Consider the following 17,591-nt stretch of genomic DNA (forward strand, 5'->3'; position numbering starts at 1 on the left):
CCTCACATGGCCTGGCAAGCAGCCACCAAAATCATGGGGTGCCCCCTCAGCATGGCCATGGGGGAGTCCTGGATGCGTTCGTGGCTTTCAGGCGTCGATGGGACTGAAAGCTTGAATTTGGGATTGTCCTGGGCAATCCAGGATGTGGGGTCACGATATCCCCAGAACTTTCCTGACCCAGAGCAGTCCCTTCTTGCAGAGGGATACTTCAGCTCTGTTCCGGCTTTGCAAACATTTGACACAAGGGGTCCTAGCCTGTCTTTGAAGAAATGACTGCCTCAGAGAGTGAGGGAGCCTCCATTCCACACCAGAAAGGGGAGGCGAGAAGCATGACCTGCCCACTGAGATAAGGGGATCCGAGGCCAAGTGTCCCCCCATGAAAACATTCGTTCTGCCCAGAGCCAGCCTCCAGGAGGCCTAAAGATAGCGTCTCATGGGGTCTCTTCCTAGGAGAAGGAGGCAGCTGCAGGCCAGTTAGAAGACCTGAGGGACGCAGCCCCACTGCACATTCCACCCCCTTCCTGGCCCTGCTGGCCCCGGGGCTCCCCCCAGGGAGGACAGTGGTCCCAGGTTCCCAGATTTCCCTGCAGCCAGGCACTGCCCTCATCTCCCAGCAGGTGCCCTGTCTTTGCTTCCATGTGGGAAAGCAATATGCCAATTGCAGAGGGGGACCCTGCAGCCCCCACCCCAGGCGCCTTTGTATTCTCTTTGTCTCCTTAGAACAAGTGACCCGGTGATGCTTTTCCCAGCAGCCAGACACCAATGGCCTCTCATCCAGAACCCCCTGCAGACTCATTTAGTTATGTTTGTTTAGCCAGTAGCCTGCCTTCCCCCTTGTCTGGTTGGTCCTAGGACCCCGTCCCCCACACCGGGCAGCCAGGAGTCCCCTCTGTGGGCTGAGGAGTGAGGCTCAGGAAACCAAAACGGCCTGTTCTTTTCCCCTGTCCACGGTGGGCCCCGAGGACAGGAATGGCAGGGGTGGTGAAAATCCTGTCAGCCCCATATTTCAGCCCCTTCCTCCTGGGATATAACCCTCTTGGCTCTGCCGATGGAGGTCAGGTTACAGATGCAGTGAGACCTCTCCAACCCCATGGCCTTGTCCTCCCTTAAAGGAGCCAAGAGATGGTGAAGCCAGAGTAGGAATGAGGTGTCTTGGAGTCGGACTTCCTCCCTAGATGGGCTGCTGGAACTCGAGGAGCCAAATGTTGGCTTCTGGTTAAAGGAAAAAGTGGTGGTCGTCCAACTGTTGGTCCAGAACTACCTGGGGGTGGTGTGGGGGGGTGGGAGTCTCTGTGTCCACCTGACCCGAGTCCAGACCAGGGGCCTTGAGAAGAACGTCGATGGCTATGCCAGTCCAGGCAGGTGTGGGACAAGGGACGTGCTCGGGAGCTTGCTGCCGTCCGTCTCAGGGACCAGAGCCAGGAGCCCCTGAGGCCTTCCGACCAAGCGCACTTGCAGACCTCAAGTTCAGCCTGCTGTCTACCCCGGGTTCCCTTCCCTGGCGTGAACCAGAGGTGGCCTATCTGGAACAGAGGAGAGGGGGAGCTGGAGTGGGCATCTCAGACAGCTTCTGCTGCCTGTCGGGGCATCCCCTTCTTTCCAAGCAGCAGGCATGGGAAGTAAGCCCCCTCTTGCTTTGACCAAGAAAGGTACCCACTGCATGGGCTGATTTCAAGATCTGTGCCAACTCGGCCTTCTGCCCTGAGGAACCGCAATTAGGTATTTGGGACACCCAACAGAGTGAAGCATAACGCCGGCCCCCAAGCCCACCTCTCCACGTGGTGTGCCGGGTGGGTGGTCTGTTTCCTTTGTGACAACATAGCCACGAGGACAGAGCCGGGTTTCCTTCTGTGCCAAGGCTCTGGCCTGCCCCGTGTCAGGTGCGATGGGAGCCCAGAAGCCAGGCGGCAGGGTCGTGTCTGTGGTCAGCCTGTTTCTGCGCACCCTGTGCTCCTAACTGTCTCCCCTTCTCCCTGCACCCCTGCTCACCCAGCTTCCTGTTTTTCTTTCCATCCATTAGGCAGTACTGCCCACTCCACCACTTGCAGAGGTCGCCTAGCTGCCTTCCTTCAGAGTTCTGTCTGGGCCTGAGCGGCAAACTGGAGAAGCGGCCCTGCGATTGATGAGTTTGCCTCGGGAGTTGGTGCCAAGGTGAAACGGAAGGCGAACATGGGTCAGAAGGTCACCGGAGGGATCAAAACTGTAGACATGAGGGACCCCACGTACCGGCCCTTGAAGCAGGAGCTGCAGGGCCTGGACTACTGCAAGCCCACCCGCCTGGACCTGCTGCTGGACATGCCCCCTGTGTCCTACGACGTCCAGCTGCTCCACTCGTGGAACAACAATGACCGCTCGCTCAACGTCTTCGTGAAGGAGGATGACAAGCTGATCTTTCACCGGCATCCGGTGGCCCAGAGCACGGACGCCATCAGGGGCAAAATTGGATACACGCGGGGGCTGCACGTGTGGCAGATCACGTGGGCCATGAGACAGCGGGGCACGCATGCCGTGGTGGGGGTGGCGACAGCCGACGCCCCCCTGCATTCCGTCGGGTACACGACCCTCGTGGGGAATAACCATGAGTCCTGGGGCTGGGACTTGGGGCGTAACCGGCTCTACCACGATGGCAAAAACCAACCAAGCAAAACGTATCCGGCCTTTCTGGAGCCGGACGAGACGTTCATTGTCCCCGACTCCTTCCTGGTGGCCCTGGACATGGACGACGGGACCCTGAGCTTCATTGTGGATGGACAGTACATGGGAGTGGCTTTTCGGGGACTCAAGGGCAAAAAGCTGTATCCTGTCGTGAGTGCTGTCTGGGGCCACTGTGAGATCCGCATGCGCTACTTGAACGGACTCGACCGTAAGTGTCCTCTGCGCTGTCCGACGTGGCACTGTCCCCAGACTCCCTGTGTCCCTGGGGTCCTGGCTGAGCCTGGCCAGAGGCTTACCCAGCCATTGGAATTAAAATGTCTTTGAGTGGACGCCCCAGTGTATTCAGATCCTCAGAGGCAATGCTTGCCTGCCTCTGGTTAAGGGAAGAATTCTAGCTGGAGTCTGCCAGGTTACCTGGCAGCACCTCATGGGTGAATGAACCAGTGGATGGATGGATAGATGGGTGGGTGGTTTGGGGGGCGGGGGGTGAGTGAATGAATGAATGAATGAATGAATGGTTGGATGGCCTTTGATAGATGTGGTTTGTTTCTGGTTGACCTGCCTTTACTTTTGATCTGCAGTTGCCCAAAGTCTAGCATCGTAGCCAGCGTATTATTGAGCTGGGGTTTGCCGCCTTGTGGGTACTAGTTCCTCTCACATAATTGAAAGCCAATGGTCTCTCTCACTCATTAGACCAGTTCAGGGCTTTTCTCTCTTGGCGCTGGAGGCTTCTGAATGGGCTCCTTTGGGGCACAGTTTCCCAAGAGGGGCTTGATCAGTCGTGATGTCAGGAGACCTTTGGAGAGAACGTGGGTTATAAATAGGCTGAGTCAGCAGCAGTTTCCACCGTCCCTTTGTGAAAACGAGTGGCCTTTCTCAGACCATATGTGAAAATAACCTATGTGATGGCACTGTCCTGGTTTGGGAGGTGGAGGGCTTTGTGGCTGCCTGGCTGTGAGCCCATGGTGGCAGGAGGTCCTGGGGGTCTGGGACTGGCCACCCCCTGCTTGACCCTCACTCTTTCCTGGGTCCTTTCTACCATCTGCACGTTCCACCATGAGAAAGTGGTGGGCCAGAAAGCTTTGTCCACCCATATGCTAACCATCTTTGTGGGGCAGGTTTGACCTGGCACCCCAAGATCTAACCCCCTGCCCCCAAAGTTCAGACGGGGGGTCAGCCCTGCCAGGGGTCAGGAGCACAGATGCTTACTCGGACCTTGCAGTCTCCAAACCTTCGGGTTCGAGGGGAGCGGGGAATGCGCATGGGAGTGGGTTGTTGAGAATTGCTGTGAGTGGACCCTGGGTGGAGGCTGGAAACACCCGTGGCCTGCGCCCACCTCGGACATTCTTGGTCAGTGATGAAGACTCCCCTCTCTCCCCACCAGACTCATATTCCAGACGTTGCTTCTCGCCTTCCCCAGTCCTGGTCAGACAAGAGTGGGCCCTGCTCTGCACAGCATTGACTTTGGAAGATCCAGATGGGAAACCCCATGAGGGTGGCACAGTGTCCTGAGCCCGCTGCACAGGTGGAGAGTGGGCTGAGGTGCCATATGTTAGGACCTCCCCCCTCAGCCTGCTTCCTGACATCTCGGTTCTATGCTAAGAGCATCTCATGTCCTGGAAGGGTCGTTCTGGCTGCTGTACAGAAATGGACAGTAGGGGAAGAGGGACCACCAGGGAGGAGCCATGCCAGCTGTCTAGGGCAGAGGTGATGCGGGCTAGGGCCAGGGTGGGGAAGTGAAATTTGAAATGCTCACTCAACATACCAGATGGCTCTGCAAGTCTGGAGACAGGGTCTGGGACAGTGGTCAGTGGGGGACTCCCCCTCGGCTGGATGGTGTTTAGAGCCATGACCCCTGGGTGAGACCACCTATGGAGCGAGGGGTCAGCGGACTGAGGCTGAGACCTGGGGCGTATCAGTGTTTAGAGGTTGGGTGCAGAGTGGCCATGGAGCTGGAGGGGAAAGTGGTGTCCTGGACACCAAGCAAAGAAAGGACTTCAAGAAGGACAAAGCGATGCCAGGTGGAGTACATTGATGGCTAAGAATCGTCCATCAGCTTTGGCAATGAGGTGATCACTGGTGACCTTGACGACAGTCATCTGGGTGGGTGGGGTCAAACGTCTGACAGAGTAGCTGGTTTAGAGAGAAGCAGGAAGGGTGGTGTGTTAGTTTCCTGGGGCTGCTGGAACAAATAACCACCAGCTGGGCGGCTCAAAACAACAGAAATGTATTCTCCCACAGTGCTGGAGGCCGGAAGTCCAAAGTCAAGGTGTCGGCAGGGTCGTTTCCTTCTGAGGGCTCCAAGGAGAATCTGTCCCAGGCCTCCTCCTGGCTTCTGCTGGTTGCCAGCCATCCTTGGCTTGTATATGCATCCCTCATTCTCTGCCTCCATCATCACTTGGCTTTCTGTGTCTCTCCTCTTCTTATAAGGACACCAGCCATTGGATTCAGGGCTGCCCTACTCCAGGGTGACCTCATCTTAACTAATTACATCTGCAAAGACCCTATTTCCAATAGGGCCACATTCTGAGGTTCCAGGTGGTCCTGAATTTGGGAGGGGAACACTATCCCCCCCGCCTTCAGATGTGGAGACAGCATTCCCACAAGATCTTCCCCTCCTCACGGCACTGTTTGGGGGGAGGATGAAACAGCCCAGTGCTCAGCTGGTGGGGTCCCCTACAGGTGAGTTCAAAGGGGGCCTAGGTCCTCTGCCCACGAGGGTTTGCTTGATCTTCCAAGGCATCTGAGGAAGGAGGAATGTCACAGGGAGACCTGGTCTGGGGTCCACCCAGGAAGCAGGGCATGACAGGCAGAAGCTCTGGCCAGGTCTGGCTAGGTACATCTCCTTGGTGTCAGGCCTGAACTGGGCTTTGCTTTCGCAGTCTTGGAGGTGGTTGTGATCCATGACTGCTCTCGGAGACGTCTGGGGAGTCATTTGTACCTTCCTTCCCCACCCCAGCCTCCACTCCCTGATCTCAGCAGGGAGCAGCTGTTTACAGAGCGGGTCAGCTAAAGTCCCCCGGCCTGTGCGCCCTCCCTGGGTGCTGCAGTGGGCATTTGGTTCTCCTGGCCCGCCTTCCCCTGCACACCAGGCAGACCCTCCTCCACAGAGTTCCTGCCCTGTGCTGGGGCCAAAGGTGGCAGGTTGTCAGTGTGTCCCTGTGTGACCACCCCCACCGTCCAGCCAGCTATGACCACAGACCACTTGTTCTGAGTCCTCCTCTGGGCTGCAGACGTCTGGGGCTGAGGCTGCAACGAGAGGGGTTGCTGTGTCGCCTTGCTCTTTCTTGGGGTGAAGGGATGGAGGTGGCCATTGCAGTGGGGAGACAGGGCCCAGGCCTGCCTGCCACCATCCCTGGAGACACAGAAGGAAAAGGCCTATTTGCAAGCCGGAAACGGGCCATTGCCCAGGGGAGAGTCCCTGACCCGTGGGCCCCCTTACTGTCCGCTGGCAGCAGGCATCTCGACTAAGGGAGCATTTCCCCTGCAGCTTGGAATGTTCACATTCTCTCTTTCACGGCTCTGAGAAAAGGTTGGCGCAGTTTGTCATGATTGTGGGTTCAGGAAAGGCTTAGCTCTTTTCATGGGGAGCCTTTCAGCTTGGTGACCTCCTCCTGGTGTCTTCCTGTGTGCCCCACCCCGTGGCCCCATCCTGCACCTCTCTTCCAGCTGGGCTCTGGGGGAAAGAGGCCGTGTGTGTGTGTTGGGGTGGGGGGGTTTCTAGACTCTGTGCCCCCAAAAGGCTGGACATATGGTGACAGCAGGCTCTCAGAGTTGGGGGCCAGGGCACCAAGGTACCCAGCCAGGTGTCAGGCGCCCTTCCCGGGTTGGCAAAGACAAGGGACTGCTGTTTCGTTTTGCTTCCTTTTTGTAAGAACTGCTTAACGTAAAGGGAAACGCACGTACCCCGGCCGGGAGGGCTGTCCCACCATGCCTTGCTAGAATCCATTCAATGGAGCATGTTCACTGCCAGCTGCTGGCAGGAGTGAGCACGAGGCCAGTCACAGGAGCAGTGAAGGTAAGGGTGGGGCCATCACTGAATCCAGGGCGTGAGACATGGGTCCTTGACCTCACAGACCCGAAGTTGATTCATTTAGCCCATGAACTAGACACAGGCTCTGGACCTGAGTTGTGTTGCAAGTTCTCCGAGAACCTCGAGAGCCACGGGCTGGGATGCTGGGGGCTGTGCATGTTCAAATAGGCCACCAGGTAACCGTTTCTCCTCTAAACGCTGACGTTGGCACATGGGCTCGACCAGTTCCTCAGCTTCTGCTCCCATAAATAGCGCCTGATTCACTTCCTGATTTCTGTTCTGCACACTGGGCGCCACCCCCTCTCTCATTCATATAAACTATGTAAATGAGCGAGCGCCTCAGCTTCCCAGAGATGGCAGAGCCAGCAGCCAGGGGTCATCGGATAAACTGTGCCTCCTCTGGGCACTTCCTCAGCGGAATTTCAGTGGACACCCAGCCTTGTGGATGGAGCTGGGTGCAGAGCCTGCAGCCCTCAGTCCAAAGTATTGAGGTCGGGGAGACCTTCAGGGTCCTGTTAGCGACCAACCAAAACCCATGGGTCAGACGTTTTCCATGGCACAGTGCCCACATCCATGTCTGTGGCTGGCGCGTTCCAGGTCAGGCCAGCCTTGGCAAAGCAATCAGAGCATGGCCTGTGCATCATCATTTGGCTCCTACAGGATCCGCAGGGGGAATGACCTTTTTCTGTACTTGAGGCCCCTGAGAATAGACCCATACGTGGGATGCCTGGGTGACCGGTCATCTTTTCGGCTCATAACACCTCCCTGCAGCCGTCAGCTGCCAGTCCTGTAATCCATCTTGGAAGATCTCACATGTCCAAGGGACACTCCCTTCTGGTTGCATGAACCCTCCCAACTGGGTTATTCAGTGTGGTCCAAAGATGTTCAGGCAGAGGCAGCTCCCCCCCACCACAGATGCTTTCAGCAGGGGTGGAAGAGGGAGCTGTAGATTCCTGCCCCTTTGGGTAAACTGCAAAGGGCTAATGGGAGCTGCTTCTTCACGTTGATGGAGAAAGAGCCAGACCCTAGAATTTGATGAGCCTGGGTGTGTACCCACCTTCTAGCCCTTGGCTCTCAGACCTTGGACCCTGACTCTCACCTCCACCCAAGCCCATTTCCCCATCTGTAGGTTGGGGGGGCCTCAGTCCCCACTAGGAACACGACAGGTGCTCCATAAGCCATGGCTGCTGCGGGGGCTGTGATATTATTTCATGTGATAAGTACATGAAATAAGGGAGCTGGACCCCGGCTTCCGCAGGCCTCTGCTGTTTAAAAACGTTTCTTCGTGAGGATGTTCGTGAGTTGAACTGAAACCCATTCAGCCAAGAGGGCATGATGGAAACCCCCCTCAGCCGTCACTCCACAGTCTGGCAGGGCTCTCGAGCCGCATTCAGTCGCTCTTAGTGCTTTTTCAAGTGTCTTCAGCCACCAGGGGAAGCCCCTCTGCCTCTCAGTGGGGTGAGACACATCCTTGAGGGAGGAGGGGTTGGGGGGAGATGGAAGGGAGCCCCGAGTGGAGGAGAGGAAGTACCACTGAATTCTCCCAACTCGATCCCACAGAAGGGCCGCTCCTCAGTAGAGAGTTTTCTGGCCTTCAGGGTCTCAGCTGGATGGGACTTTGGGGAGCATCCGGTCCAACACCTCATCTTACAGATGGGGAAACTGAGGCCCCGGCAGAGGAGTGATCTGCTGTGCAGGGTGGAAGTGAGAAGCCAGATCTGGGACCGCCCGGGCAGCATGCTTTATGACGAGGGAGACCCAAGGCTTTGCGAGCAGATGGGGTGAGCATGAGGGGAGAAACCCGGCCCTACTCACCGGCAGCCTGTGGAACCTTTGACCTTTAAGGACAGAAGGTCATTTCCTTCGTGCTCCTGCCTCCAGGAAAGGCCCCGTTTCAAAGCTTTCTGTGAAAAACATTTACCGCTTCAATTCCTTCTCCTATCATGGCCCACAGGAGATAAAGAGCAGTTGGTGGCCTTTTAAAGCCTGGAATTTAGTAAATGCATTGTCAAACCTAAGATTTACTTTTTTTTTAAAATCACAGGTGTGTGGAGGTACAATCCACATGCCCTACCATCACCCCTTTAGAGGGTCTGACTCAGTGCCATGTAGCCACACTTGTGCAACCACCACCACAATTGATTCAAAACAAACCCATGTTCACTTACAGTCACTCCCCGTTCCCCCCCCGACAACCTCAACCATGGGATTTGGTCTTCAATAATTGAGTTTTTAATGTGATTTTCAATATTTTTGAGACACAGTGGTATTAAAGAACTTGAATCCAGTTTTTATTGGTGGAATGGGTCTCAAGGGGAATGCTGGGGTTTTTCTCCGTGTTTCGGTCTGACCTTGGTTTTGCTCACAAAAGAGCCCCAGAACGGAGGGGAGACCATGGGTGCAGACACAGATCCGTTCGTGTCAGCTGTCCAGAGCACTGTGGGGTGACCCCAGGTAGCTCCAGGTGTGCTCACCTGGACCTGGTTTTAGGGAAGAGAGCGAGGAAAAGTCCACTCTGGGAGGCGGGGTGAGCAGGGCCGTGGGACCTTGGGGGAAATGATTTTCAGACTGCTTCTGGAGCTGTGAGTTTATCTGAACTTCCAGCTGCACAGAGCTTCCCTTGCAGGAAGACAGGGCCCGAGCCATCCGGGGACACACAGACACAGGTGCCCTTGCAGGCTGCAGCTAGAAGCCCCTGTCGAATCCAGGTGCTGAGTCAGCTCTGCCGTGAGCTGGGCCCCGACTGTCTGGATTCGAATCCCAGCTTAAGACCTGGCGTGTGAGGTCCTCTCTGCACCTCAGTGCCTTCAGCTGTAAAATAAAGATGAGAACAGTACCTGCAGGCAGTCGGGTTAACACAAAATGATTCCCTTCCTGAAAGTTTGTGTGCGGTCTGTTTCGGGGTGCATGCTGAGGAGAGCTGTGTGTCCCAGATGAACACGAGCTGAAGGCTGTTGCTCTTACCGGTGAGTAAGAGTAGGGACAGCCAGGGTTGGAATTCTAGCTTCCTCTCCTCCCAGCAGTGCAACCCTAGGCGTTATTTGGACCCTCTGTCCCTCAGTTTCCTCCTCTGTAAAATGGGATGCTGGTCACGGTACCTTCCTGTGATGATGAAATCCTAATAAGCCATTGTGAGCATTAAACGAATTAGTGTTTGCAGAGGGCTCACAAAGGTGCCTGGCCCAGAGTGGCTTTGCTGTGTTAGCTAGTCACAATTAATTTAAAACGTAAAATTACTCATTTATCGTCTGCATAGTAAAACTCATATTAATGATACTATTGCTGCTGTTGTTAGTGCTGTTTGGTGTAGAACTCTCCAGAGCGGTGCTCACCTAACGCTCTCTGTCTCCTTGGTTTCCCCAGCCGAGCCCCTGCCACTCATGGATCTGTGCCGCCGGTCCGTGCGCCTGGCCCTGGGGAAGGAGCGTCTGGGTGAGATCCACGCACTGCCGCTGCCTGCCTCCCTCAAGGCGTACCTCCTCTACCAGTGACGCTCTGCCCAGGACCGCCAGCACGACACAGCCACCTGGTGCCAGTTCACCGAGCCACCGCCACACCCTGTGCCTTGGACGGGCGTCCGGGGCCACCAGAGGAAGGCCCTGCCCTCCTCTTTGTACTCCCTGGCTGTTCCCCTTCCTGACATTGGTGGAAGTTTCCCGCATGGCACATCACAGCCCCTCTCTGGACAGAGACACAGAATAAACTCCTCAGAAGTCCGGCACTGAGCTCTGATCAGCTCTGTTCTCGGGGTGGCATGGGTACCCTGCCGGGAGGGGCCCTGGCACCGAGAGCAGATCCCAGGGGTGCTAAGAGGTGCTTAGATGAGAGGCCATGCCTCGGAGACGCAGCTCAGGATGTCAGAAACACACCGTGGACACCGAGGCAGACACCGGAACTGGGCCTTCCGCAGGCACACGAGCACCCAGCATCTGTCCTGGCTGCCAGTGCCCCCGTCCCCTGTATTTATTCTTTTAACAATAACAAAAGCCATTTATTTATTCCATTTAGAAAGGGACCTTGTTTTGGTCACCTCTCTGGAGTGTTCTGTTGCTTTTATTCCACCTGCCACTCCCTGGCATGTGTGTGCCTCACCTGTCGTCCTCGCTGGGTCGTGTCTGTGGTGTGTCCTCACCTGGGCACAGGTGTCTTTGTTTGACCTACAGTTTCCAGGGGGCTCTGCTCTGCGTTCCTGAGTGGGCCCCTCAGGGCACATTAGCTCATGCAGTATGAGTGTCCCGGGGGTCACGGCTCCATGGCTGTGAAAGCTCCCATGTCTCCACGTAGTCACACTTGGCCTCGTACATCTTTGCACGTGCTTTTATTTCTTTAGTCTTCCATGGGTTTTTAGGTGTGGGTTTGGTTTTGCTTTTGCCTTCCTAGCAGATTATTTCCCACGTGCGTCCACAGAAGCTCTGAGGACCACCGAATGAAGAAGGGAGGATGAGTGGGTCTCCGTCCCCTGAGACACCAAGGACAGGGCAGGGTGGGGAAGACCAGAGTGGAGTCAGGCCGCCTAGTGCTGAGTTCATCGCAACCCCCTAGAGCCAGAGGGGCGGGGTGGGGTGGGGCGGGGCAGCCAGCAGGAGAGGGACATCCCTCCCTGCCACAGCTCCCCCACGTAGCAGACCCCTGCACCCTGCCACCACATCTGCCATTTCTTTATCTTAAAGTCCGCTTTCTTAGAGTCTGATTTCAGTTCATTTCTGTACAGGTACAATAGATGACTTTATTTGTTTAAAATGTTTAATATATATGCATATATATTTGTCCGTAAGAATTATGTTTTAAACAGCTGCTGTAGGGTACCTTTAAAAAAAAAAAAGTCTTCCAATGGAGTATATTTTTTAAAGCACAAAATTGGTGCCAAGGCTGGGTGAGGAATGTAACGTACCACCTTATTATTGTGAGGTGTTTTTTTGTTGTTGTTGTTGTTTTCAGGCGGGGAAACCTTACCTGTAAGACTTTGAAAGATTTTCCTCCCTCCTCTTTCTGGGTGGGTCATATTCTGATGAATGTTGCACAGGAGATGAGAGAGTTTCAAGTACACAGCCTTACCGCCTTGACCCAGCGCCTTCCGCAGACGCTGGATGAATCGCCCGGCTCTGTCATCTCTCTGCACCTCCCACCCCCCAGTTCCCCGGGGCCTCAACCCTGCCCTTCTCTCAGCCCAGAGCCCTGTGGCCTGTACAGTTTTGAAACTCCCATTCTATTTTATGATGGTCGCTAATAGTCAATAACCTAATAAAGGAAAGTTTATTAAAATACAAAGCCACTTTTGAGTCCCTCTTTGTGCCTTGGGGGAAGGGAAAGAAGCGTTGTTCCCCCCCCTCCCAGCCAGCTCCACCGCCCACGGTTTTCACCAGATAATGAGGTGATCCCCCCTCGCCCTTTGGCAGAGAGTGGGATGCCAGTCAGAGCCCCAGATGAGGAGGAGGATCCTGGAGGGGTGATCCTAGAACTCCCCACCCCTTTTCAGAAATCCTCTGAGCCTGCAGCCCAGACTAAGGGACTCGATGACCTAATAGAAAGGATTCCACACATCAGTGTGCTCTAAAGCTTGAGTTGACAGTGGGCTTTTCGGAGCAGGCTGTCAGCCCTTGTGGTGTCTTGGAGTCCAGGCTCTGGGCATTTGGCAGAAGGAGCTGGTTCTTCATTCAACCCTGTGTCCCCAGAGCTAAGGGCAGTGACCTGATGAGTCTTTGCCAGCTGCTGTAGGCAGGGACCCCACCCCACCCCCCTGGAGAGAAGACAGGAAATTCTGGCTTATTTAGAGGATTGGTGAGTGATAAAGACAACAGTCAAGAAATTTACTAGATCTGATCACATGTCATGACTAGTTTCCAAAGAATTAACAAGAATGCATTCAGTCCCCTCTGGGCATTTTTAATTTTAAAGGCATGTCAGGATCTGGTGGTGCTGGGAAAAGTGCCCTGGTCTGAAGGCCCAACACTCCTGGGACCAACGTCCCATGTCCCTGTCTCCCAGAGCTTTCTGTCACTTTCCTCAGACCACCTGCACCTGCGTCCCTGGGGAGGTGTTTGTTAAAATGCACGTTTCGGGGCCCTGCGGGAGACGGATTGAATCAACATCTCTGGGGCCAGGCCCAGGAATTTGCTGTTTTCTCAAACTCCCCAAGTGACCTTGCCTAAGAGAGTCTGAAGACCACGGCAACTGTGTCAGCTCTTTCGAAAAGTTGCTGGGTAAAGGGAAATTCTTTCGTTGTGCTGGTGGGTTGGCCCAGCAACAAGCACATGGCCTCCTGAGTCAGACCTGGGTTCAAACGTTGGCTCTGACCCTCACTAGCCGTGTGATCTTGGAGGAGCCTCCACAAATGGCAGAGATCATGCCCATCTCCTAGGAGGGAAGCAAGGCTGAAATGAAGCTTTCGAATAGGGCCCAGCCTACTAGGAAGTATGCAGACAAGTGCTTTTAAAGCTCACGCACTTCTTTCTGTTCTGGAAAATGGCAGTGCCTGGACTGGAATTGGTCTTTGAGACTGTACCACACATTCCTAAACCAACTTCCTGATAACTGTTCTTTCTTCCAGGGTACAGTCTCCAGCGATCAAGGTGGGCATAGGGAAAGGGACCCCTTGGATGCCTTCCCCAGACGTGGTTGGAGGAAAGGGGTGGTCTGAAATTATTTTTAGGTTGGAGTTCATGTCTGGGTTGCAGTTGGAACTCCGGCTTGCTTTGAAGGGGCGGCGGGGTGGGGGGTAGAGAGGGGTCAGGCGGTGAGGGTGGAGGGGTACAGGAAGCACAGGGAAAATAAGGGCCTTTGTGCGGCCGGGAGACTTCGGGGGGAGCGAGGTTTCATGTTGAAGGGAGCGGCCTTCATAAAACCATCTTGCAGACCGGCCATGTGGTTGTAATTAATACCCTGCCTTCGAGCAGGTAGCAGGCTCTCGGGCTTGGCCATAGGTGGGAAGAGCCCTTCCTCCTCCCTCCGCCACCCAGCCATCCATCTCCTGCACACGGGCTTCTCTCCCGCCCTTCCTCCCGCTCCTCCTCGGTGAGATGAGGAATGTGGACTTTACTGAACCATAAAGTATGCCGGGGGAGCCGGGGAGGGGGCCGAAGACAGAGCAATTAGTTCATGCTCCAGTCCAGACACCCAAGCGTGGTTGGAGTCCAGCTGCAAGGAATATTTGAAATAAATGAGCTGCCCCGGGCCAGGCGTTTGCTATGTTTTCTGCACGGGGCCATGGCAACCAGGGAGGAAATCATGAGCTAGGGACTGGGCTCTAGAATCAACAAATGATGTCCTGGCCGAGCTAGCCCAGAGGAAGCCACTCACAGCTCTCCCGGGGCTTCTCAGGGCTCAGCTGCTGGCGGGCGGGACTGGCCTAACCATTCTCCTGGTGTCCTCAGTGACATGCCATCCCAGCTTCAGACCTCTGTGTCCTCCACAGGGCTCTGATCTTTTCTTTTCTCCTATCTTTCTTTCTTCCTTTCTTTCTTTTTAAAGAGAGCTAACACTTCTCTGGAACCTTCCTTCCCAGGCCGCAGAACAGCTGTTGCTGCCGCCAATCTGATGATTTTCCTGGGCAGAGGGAATGATCCCAGAGGACAAGCCCAGGTAGAGGGCAGCTGGCTAGACGAAAGGTGGCATTGACCTTGCCCGGGGTCTGTCTTCCTACCCGGCCCAGCTGCAGCCTCTTCTGAGTCTACTTTGTAGGCAGAAAAAGCAAAGGCCTCATTTGTCCCTTCTCTGACTCTTCTGCAGGTGGACCTTACGGCCATCCGTAAGAACGCATCTTATAAAGGCTCATGAGGATGGAGACCTAGTTTGGGGGCCTTCTCTTGAACTCCACCTCCTACATCTGAATCACCAGGGACCCTTGGGGACAAAGAAAAATCCCAGAAATGTTGATGCAGTGTAAGTGTGTGTGTGTGTGTGGGGGGGAATCTGCATTGTGAAACACCAATAGCTGATTCTGACACATTGCCTTAGGGGTCCCTGGGGAGAGGGTCCCAGAATTATATACAGAGTTGTGCCCATGCAGACCCCCTGCCGTTCCCCATTTCCTTCTGTGGGGACAGAGTCGCAGAGAGCAGTTTCCAGGCTCTCGGCCTCACGTGGAAGGGTGCTGGCTCGCTTATTAGATGGCCATCAGCTGTTACCCGTTAGCCATTAGCCACTGATATAACTGCCGCGGCTGTGTTGATTGGTTGGTTGGTTGCCAGGCAGAGAAGTGGACGGTGGATTGCAGATCGTGTGGATCCTACTTCGTGTGTGTTACCTAGCTGCCAGTGAGAATATAGTGGTCTGACTGCCCAATCTATGGCTCCGCGGGTGTTCCTTTTTGGCCTCACCGTATCCTGCATTCTTATGTGGGGAGCAGGACCAGAGACCCCACATGACACCCTGCATGACACCTTCAGAGGCCTGCAGGGGACTGTCCAGAGAAGCTTGGAGACCACTGGTGTGGGAATCAGCTCTACCTACTCTGGGTTTCAGAGCATGTGCAAAGGCCCAGAGAGCTGGGGCTGCGAGGCCAGCATCTTCCCGGCACCCACATGCTTGTCTTAGAGGAATGAACAAAGTGGGGGCACATGGGAGTGGAAGTAGGGAAACTACTTCTCCTGAGCCTTGGTTTCCCCAAGGAAATGAGTCCTAGAAAGCTGAACCAGAAACTTGGAGACACCACACAGGTCTCAGAGCCACTGCCTAGGCACCGTTCACTTGGGAGCTGCTTGCGGGTATTTCCCACGACCTCAGCACTCACCCAGGACTGTGTCTCTCTCCTCGTGTCTGCCCTGTTTACTCACAGACGTTCCATTTTTCCTCCCACCTGCACCCCTGAGCCCCACCTTTTGAAAGATTTTCAACCGAAGTGCATTTGTGAAGTTCCTTTCCAATGACCTCTGTTAAGCAAAGCTGCCGTCGGAGTTGCTAATGACCCCAGATATTATAGAATAAACGTCAGCCAAAAAGCAAAGACCTTTCACCTTCCAGCTAGTCCCTGTGTTGGGGCTGCGTGGCTGGGAGAAGGGCCTGGGAGCTGGATCCAAGACAGCCTCGGCTTCACGTCCAGCTCCCCTCCTCACTGCCTAGGACAGTAACTCCGAGAAGGAGTCTCAGGAGCCTCGCTGTTCCCATCTGTGAAATGGGAGCAATCCTTCCTCCCCAGGGGTCCCACTGAGACACTATATGCTTAAGGCTGAGTGCATCAGAGTACTTGGCACAAGGCGTTCCTCCCTCACCCTTTTCCAACTGTGTGTTTTTAAAAATTGGGGTGAAACACATAACATCAAACTCACCATGTTAAAGGGCACACTTCAAGTGGCATTTAGCACATTCACGATGTTCTACAAACACCACCTCTATCTAGTTCCAGAACATTTCCATCATCCCAAAAGAGACCCCATACCCATCAGCAGTCACTCCCCACTCCCCCCTGCCTGTCCCCTGGCAACCACTCATCCGCTTTCTGACCCTGTGGGTTTGCCTATGCTGGACATTTTCCATAGATGGGTCACACTATGCAACCCTTTATGTCTGGCTTCTTTCACTTCCAATTCGCTTTTTGCTCCCTATGGCTTCCCTATGTCTCGGTTTCCTCATTTGTAAAATGGGAAGAATATTTCCTCTTCGGGTTGTTGTGAGCAAGTGAGCGCTGCCTGGCCCACAGTAAGTGGTCAGGAGAAGCTAATTCCTCACGCCCCGCCCAGAGCACCCGGAGTCCCATGTCTGCGCTCTGAAGCTGACTAACCAGAAGCCGCCTTGTTGGAGAACGAGCCTTTCCTTCGAAGGCATCTTGTAGGGAAATTGCCTGGGCCTTGGAACCTCTGTCCTTCTGGATGGAAACGAAGGCAGTTTTCTAAAGGTCAGCCTGGTCATCAGCCCGGCACAGCACGGGGCTCCCAAGAGCTGTATGGTCTTGCCCAGACTCTCCGACCCTCACTTTCCACATTGTATTAGTTTCCCGTGGCTGATGCAACTAGTGCCTACACACTGGGTAGCTTTAATAGAACACACATTTGTGTTCTTACAGTTCCGGAAGCCAAAAGTCCAAACTCAAGGTGTGGACAGAGCCGTGCTCCCTCCAGAGGCTCAAAGAGAGAATCCTTCCTGCCACTTCCTGCTCCTGGTGGCTTCAGGGGTTCCTTGGCTTGTGGCCGCATCCCTCCAACCTCTGCGTCCACCTCCAGTGGCCTTCTCCCCTCTGTCTCCCTGTCTGTCTGAGCAAGACAATTGTCATTGAATTAGGGCCCAGCTGGATTATCCAGGATGAAATCATCTCCAGATTGTTAACTCAGTGGCATCTGCTAAGACCCTTTCCCAAATAAGGTCACATTCCCAGGTTTTGAGGTTAGGACATAGACATATCTCTCTGAGGGCGACCACTCAACCCTTGTCATGCAGGGTGTCATGCAGGATCTCTGGTCCTGCTCCCCACGTAAGAACGCAGGACATGGTGAGGCCAAAAAGGAACACCCATGGAGCCATAGGTAGGGGAGTCATACCACTATATTCTCGCCGGCAGCTGGGCTGGAGACAGGAAACAGGAGCCACACGATCCTCAACCCGCCGTCCACTTATCTCTGCCAACCAACCTCACTTGCTAACTGCAATCCGCTCTTGCTAGCTCAGCCACCTTCTTCTTGCTAGCCCCCATTTTCTGCTAGCGTAGCCAGGGCAGTTATATTAGTGGCCAATGACTCACTGGTTACAGCTGACGGCCAACTAGCCACAGCTGATGGCCATCCAATCACAGTTGGTGGCCATTTACTACCTGAGCCAGCACCTTTCCACGTGAGGCTGAGAGCCTGGAAACTGCACTCCTGGCTCTGTCCCCACAACCCTCCACACACATCTTCCGAACAGGGACCATCACAAAACCCACTGGCAAGATGACCGTGAGGACTCATGAAACAACGAGGGTGGGAAATATCCCAGT

The 17,591-nt window shown here is 54.7% G+C and overlaps 1 protein-coding gene across 3 annotated transcripts in view; it reads left to right on the forward strand.

Annotated features, from left to right (window-relative positions):
* The window catches only part of SPSB1 (splA/ryanodine receptor domain and SOCS box containing 1), a 63,714-nt gene extending 51,764 nt beyond the window's left edge, over positions 1-11,950 (forward strand). For all 3 annotated transcript variants that reach the window (XM_033115680.1, XM_033115678.1, XM_033115679.1), the window contains exons 2-3: positions 2,021-2,863; positions 10,052-11,950. In XM_033115680.1, the coding sequence (XP_032971571.1) occupies positions 2,170-2,863; positions 10,052-10,179 (822 nt within the window). In that variant the 5' untranslated portion in view covers positions 2,021-2,169 and the 3' untranslated portion in view covers positions 10,180-11,950. The remainder of the gene's footprint in view (positions 1-2,020; positions 2,864-10,051) is intronic.
* Positions 11,951-17,591: the final 5,641 nt, after the last annotated feature.

The sequence above is a fragment of the Rhinolophus ferrumequinum genome, chromosome 9 (genome assembly GCF_004115265.2).
Source record: "Rhinolophus ferrumequinum isolate MPI-CBG mRhiFer1 chromosome 9, mRhiFer1_v1.p, whole genome shotgun sequence".
Lineage (NCBI taxonomy): Eukaryota > Metazoa > Chordata > Mammalia > Chiroptera > Rhinolophidae > Rhinolophus > Rhinolophus ferrumequinum.